Raw genomic sequence first — 6,011 nt, forward strand, 5'->3', positions numbered from 1 at the left:
ATAAAAGAACCAAAAATGAAGGAACTTTCAGCTATGGATAGTTGTGACTGCACATATAATAAAGTGGGCTTTCATCTAATTTTACAAGAATGTATCATTTTCATTAAGATATGGCGATCGAATTTTGTAATAATACAATGCTAGACATTCAAGTTAAAAAAGATACATTCCTATGTTTGGGAGCATGTATTTTATTTAAATTTGTATGAATTTATACCCAACTTAATACAGCTCTTTAAAATCCACAATTCCAGTTCTGAGGCCCAAACTTTCAGCTTCCAAACGTAAGGTTCTGAACAAAAGAGATTGCGTGGGAATTTTATCCATTTAATTGTTAAGGCAATCTAGTGCAGCCTCCCTTGGTGGGCATTTGCTAGCCCTCTGAATTAAAATTGTTTGGAGGCTAGAGTTCCCTCCTTTTTATCTAAAGATGCAGATGGATTGTAGGTGCTTTCCTTTCTGCTTCGAACCAGGATGCATCCAAAATGATTCCCAAGACTCCACGGGAGGCCATCATGGGCTAGCGTGGGAGCAATCCTGATAATGGCTACTGTGATGCTTAGCGCAATGAATGTTATGGGCTTAATACATCGAAAACCCATGCACTAACGTGCCTCTCATTCTCATGTTAGTATCCTTTATGAAAGAGAACTCATATTTTGTTGATCAAGAATTTTGTTTGAAGAAAAGAAATAAAAAAAAAGTAGAAAAACCAATTTTCTATTTTACTTTCTTTTTAATCCAAATATTATTAAGAATGAGAATTGATTCAGATAACTGCGCCCTTCCTTGTTTGTTGGAGAAGAAGCGAGTGCACTGGAAAAGAATGGGAACTGAGTTTATCTTTTCTATGGTGAAATATCTGAAGCATAACTGCGCACACGATTTTTGACGATAGGAGCATTTGGTAGAGCTGGCAAACTACAAAGGTTAAATTTTAATGACATGTAAAATTAAAATTTTAAGAATCAATCTATTATATGTTTTATTTATTTATTTATTTTTTTCACGATGTGTTTCGAGTTGCAATTGGACCTTCCGATTGCCCTGAACAATGGTAAATTAAAACCGCGTCCAAAATGAAGTAATGCAAGTAATTCCATGAAAAGGCCTAGCTTGAGGACAGTGAAATGGCGCTGTGGAAAAAGTGACTGGGTTGGATTCTAATGCCCGAATGCAATAAGATTCAAAGTAATTGCAGTTGTTGCTTGCCTGTAAGTGTAGAGAATATAGAAGAAGCTGCTAGCCTAGCAGAGTCGCATCAGCTGAGATTCTCAACTGGTAATCAAATCAATTTCAGGCCACATTATTCAACCCCTTCTGTTACTAAGTGCTTCCAGCAATTACATTCTTTAGGTGGGAGGGCAGCTGTGGGAGTGGATATGATTGAGAATTGAACCCAACTCACAACTCACATCTCACAAGAATAGAAAAAGCCAACCCCACTCCACCATTTCCCACCAGCACCGCCCACAACAAAAGTTGTTAAACAATCTCCAATTCTATAATAATAATAATAATAATAATAATAATATTCAACTTAAAATCATGAACTACAGCAATAAATATATATTTTTCAAAGAAACTACTTGAGAAGGATAAGTGAATCAATATAAGCTGACCCAAATTGACTTAACAGCTAGCAATTATAACCCCATCTGCCCAAGCTTCAAGCCTGTAGAAGCATTTGCTTCCTTCAGAGCATATGAAATCTTTCACCTCATATCCTCTTGATTGCTCTGTTCTGGATGAGGGTAGAAACTGAGATAGAGATGAAGGTGGTGCCTTCTTATTTCTGTCTTTTTTTTTTTTCCCCTTCCTGGGTTTGGACTATGCCTTTAAGATTTGAAAGCTTTTAGCCGGCCGATTGGGATCTCCAATACTTGGCCATCTCAAATCCATTCTTGCAATAGTGATAGTCTTCAATAGCCTGATCGATTTCAGCTTGTGTGTTCATCACAAAAGGGCCATATTGAACCACAGATTCGTTGAGGGGCTGCCCGCCAAGTAGCACAAACCTCAGTGGCTTGGAGGACTTGTTCCATGCACTAAGACCATCTCCAGGACCCAAAACCAGGACATGGTGAGCAGTTATTGGGGATGAGTTCAAAGAACCAAATACACCTTCCCCTTCTATTATATATACAAAGGAATTCCAAGACTCTGGTATGCTTTGATGCATCTGGGCTCTGGGTTTTAGGGTGAAATCAAGGTACATTGTTGGAGTTCGGGTGTAAACTGGAGATTGAGCTCCCATTGCTTCTCCTGCTATAACGTGGACCTCAACTCCATCTCTTTCAGCCCTCGGTATGTCTTGACTTATCACCTCTTGATACCCTGGTTCAATCCTGTTGCCCCAGATTTGAATTGGACAATTGTTAGTTCTTTACAAATACAAATTCAGAATTTATTCATAATTGACAATAAGCTTAGTTCATTATCCGGAACCTTAAATAAAAAAATGCTGTTAAAAAAGATATATAACTATGACTAACATTTTGGAGAATAATATTTGGGAGGGTAAATCAATTTCACAGCATTTTAGAGGAGGGGAAGGGAGTTGGTGGGTAGAGAAGAGATCATGGTTGGAAAATTATTTAGGAAAATATTTTAAGAATTGTTAGATGCCACTGTTAAAATTTAAAATATTTACTTTGGGGTTGGCACTTGGGACCTAGCAGAAAGAGTGAACGAGTAATTCATTATCTTTTGAAAAACTTGGAAAATTTATTCATAGTAATTATTGTAAATCTAGCAGTAAGGCAAGGTAAAATTCAGGATGGAATTGAAGTTCATATCAGGATATCTTACATCTTTTCATTACTGGAAAGATTTATCCAAAGTTGTAAACCCCTTTGAGTTCCTTCCCCTGCTGGCATTTCTGAGTGGATTATCCCTCTTCCTGCCGTCATCCACTGTTCAAAATCATTTGAAACACAAAACGGTAAACATAAAACAACCTTTCTTATGGCCCTATGACAAATTATAAATGATATGTACCTGCACATCACCAGTATGGATTGTACCCTTATGGCCTGAAAAATCTTGATGAGTAAAAGCTCCCTGCAATTCTAACAACCCATGTTCAGGGTTTCTCATAATTTCATAATCAAATTGTCAAACAGGTATTGAAGGGTATATACCTGCAGCATGTATGTAACAGTCTCGAAACCTGGAAAACAAAACTCCAATTAGAACCAGAGGTGAGGGGAAAAAATAATAGCGACCCATTTAATATGAAGGACTCTTTAACCGCACTGAAACTGATGAGGAAGACTCAAAACACCTCGGTGTGGATGATCAGGAAAACCAGCAGGAGGAGAGACTGCAATATCAAACAAATCACAATCTTAATTCCAGATCCATTAAATAAAAGAAAAAACCAATGTGCACAACTGCACATACCAAGGATCATAACATCATCATATTGTACCTGAGAATTCATCCATCATGAGAAATGGATCCAAATACTTCAATTCAGACCTGAAAAGTCAATTGCAAATAGAATCTGTTAAATAACCAATACCCAGCTGATCAACACTCCAAAGGAACTTCTGAATCAAAATTGAGAAAAAAAAAAAAAAAAAAAAAACCCCCTCAAAAGCTCCCTAACCCAGGAACTCAAAAATCCGAAGAACCGAGCATTTATGAATCGTGTATAAAATTAAAAGCAGGAATACATGCCAAGATGATAAAATTCAAAGAAAACAAAGCACAAGAAATAAAACAAAGAGAAACACGAAGAAGTGAAAGAATACTACCTTCCAATGCTTCTTCTAACAACAGCCCCGTCACCCTCATGTTGAGGTTTGGCGAGGAACTTCTTCGTCACCAATCTTGGTCTGTTGAGACCTATGCTTCGATCCGAACCAGACATGATATTTCTGATGAGACTCTTGGTTTTGCTCACTGGATACGGATTCAGCGCTAATCGAAGCGAAATAGCTCTGATATATATACATGAAGAAGAAGATTCTTCGTTCGTGTCTTGTGGGTTTTACGTTCTTCCTCTTGTATAATATAGAAGAAAGGAGAATGTGGAAGAGAGAAAATGTGCGTTAGGGGGTGGAGGAGGGGCGTGGGGTTGTTGAGCTCTCACACGGGGCACTCGGAGGCGTGGGGTAACGGGGTAGGCCCCACCTCCAGTTGGACCCACTTCCAAATCTGGACCAATGATATGATAACGTCATTCTCACGTCATCATGACGGAGGACTTCACCGTCTCTATATAATTATATTAATACATGCCGTAAGTCAATGTGCAGTATCATTCACCATTCACACAGTTGAAGTCCAAATGGCTCACGGAATTTTTTCCCCTCTTTTTTTTCCTTTTTCTTCTTTTGATTTTTGTGTAGATTTTAGAAAAGTACGAATGGTCATTTAAAAATTACAAAAATGAAAAAAAAAAAAAAAAAAAACAGAAATTAGAAATAGAAATTAAAAATCAAAAACTAACAATCTATTTGATTGATATTTATACAATTTAAAAAATTTTAAACTTAATAAAAAATGCTTATTTTTTTAAATCAAATAATATTTTAAAAATATAATTAAAACAGAAATTTTATAGAATAATTATTATTAAAAATATAAATATAAAAATAAAAAAGTTTTATAATTATTTTACTTAATTATTATACTTTCAAAACTTGCTTTATAATAAAAATTTTATTGGGCGTGTGAAAATAGTAAAAATATTTTGTAACTGAATTTATTATTATTTTTTAAAATATATTATATTTATATTTTAACCATATTTAAATATATGATTATTTTATTTTAAATTTATTCTTAAAATATATAAAATAAATAATTAATCCAAAAAAACTATTTCTGGATATTAAAATTTCTAACAAGCAACCAAAATAACTGAAAATCATAAAATCTACTTTTTAGTCTTTTTCTCAAACAACTAAAAATCTACAATAAAAATAAAAAATTAACTACATAAACAAAGAGATTTTTATAATTTCTATCTTCACTATGTATAAATAAAAAACAACAACGATACTAAACAGACGATATCGATTGCTAGTTAGCATGATTTTGAGATAGCTAATTCAATAATTTTTTTTTTATTAAAATTAATTTTGATATGGCTGAATTAATTTAGAAGTTTCAATTCCTTTTAAGAGTAAAATATACGTAAAGTATCTGCTAACGATTTTTGCTTTAAAAATTTCAAAACTAACAAATTGAAAAAAAAAAAAAAATCAATTTTTCAATCAAATACTGCAAAGGAAAATGAAGCAGAAGGAACCTAAATAATTTTAACATTGTAATTTAAAATATTATGTTGCACATGTCAAAGTTAATTATTAAATTTAATTTAAGTTACATCCAACTTATAAAGCATAAATAATTTAATTCTAAACCAACTCATATGTTAGTTAGCTTGTACCAAGTTTTGATTTTTCTTTCCTTTTTCCTCCCTTTTAGACTTAATTGGTTGAACTCGCCACATTTGCTATTGAATTTTGTGTGTACTAAAAATTTCAACTGCCATAAACATATATCTTCTAATTTTTTTTAAAAAAGTTAAAATTCTTATAAATATGTATATGTTGCATGCTTTGTCAATTAAAAATGATATTTTATACAATAATGTCCTTTCCTTTTTAAAAATGCCCTATACATGCCTATCACATTATAGCTTAGCATGGTCATACATATCTTCCAAAATATGATGATTCATCTCCAAATTTGCCATATCTATATATGTTTATCACATAATTTAATAAAATAACTGGACCTTAATTGTATTGGTAAGAACGATCTCATGACTTATGCATTCATATTGTGGATGGTTTGCCATCTCTTTCTCTTTCCCCCTTCTTTTAAGCTCTCTCCCCTCTTTTGTGCTCGGTGATAATATTTCAAGAGTTCTAACTTCCTTGGGTTCTAACTTCCTCTCAATCTTGGTAGTACGTTTGGGCTGTAACTTCTATAGTTACTAAAGCAATCGTCTTAGTGAGTTTCTTTTAGGATCTAGGAGGATGTACATGTGT

At 33.7% G+C, this 6,011-nt stretch overlaps 1 protein-coding gene across 1 annotated transcript; it reads right to left on the reverse strand.

Annotated features, from left to right (window-relative positions):
• Positions 1-1,482: 1,482 nt before the first annotated feature.
• Positions 1,483-4,060, reverse strand: LOC131150613 (pirin-like protein). The gene is made up of 7 exons (XM_058101440.1): positions 3,762-4,060; positions 3,434-3,483; positions 3,287-3,325; positions 3,144-3,172; positions 3,001-3,063; positions 2,812-2,915; positions 1,483-2,348 (listed from the first exon to the last, which is right to left on the reverse strand). Exons 1-7 carry the CDS (start codon positions 3,875-3,877, stop codon positions 1,856-1,858), a joined length of 894 nt encoding a protein of 297 aa, XP_057957423.1. The 5' UTR covers positions 3,878-4,060; the 3' UTR covers positions 1,483-1,855.
• Between the last annotated feature and the right edge of the window lie 1,951 nt (positions 4,061-6,011).

Source organism: Malania oleifera, chromosome 3, assembly GCF_029873635.1.
Source record: "Malania oleifera isolate guangnan ecotype guangnan chromosome 3, ASM2987363v1, whole genome shotgun sequence".
In the NCBI taxonomy this organism is placed as follows: domain Eukaryota; kingdom Viridiplantae; phylum Streptophyta; class Magnoliopsida; order Santalales; family Ximeniaceae; genus Malania; species Malania oleifera.

Bases quoted from the DNA above. Each gene is read 5' to 3' on its own strand.
- LOC131150613 (XM_058101440.1), bottom strand. From the start codon at position 3,877: ATGTCTGGTTCGGATCGAAGCATAGGTCTCAACAGACCAAGATTGGTG. The intron at 3,484-3,761 runs GTAGTATTCTTT...TTGACTTTTCAG, and splicing joins GTTAGAAGAAGCATTGGAAG to GTCTGAATTGAAGTATTTGG. The intron at 3,173-3,286 runs GTGTTTTGAGTC...TTTGTTTTCCAG, and splicing joins TCCTGATCATCCACACCGAG to GTTTCGAGACTGTTACATAC.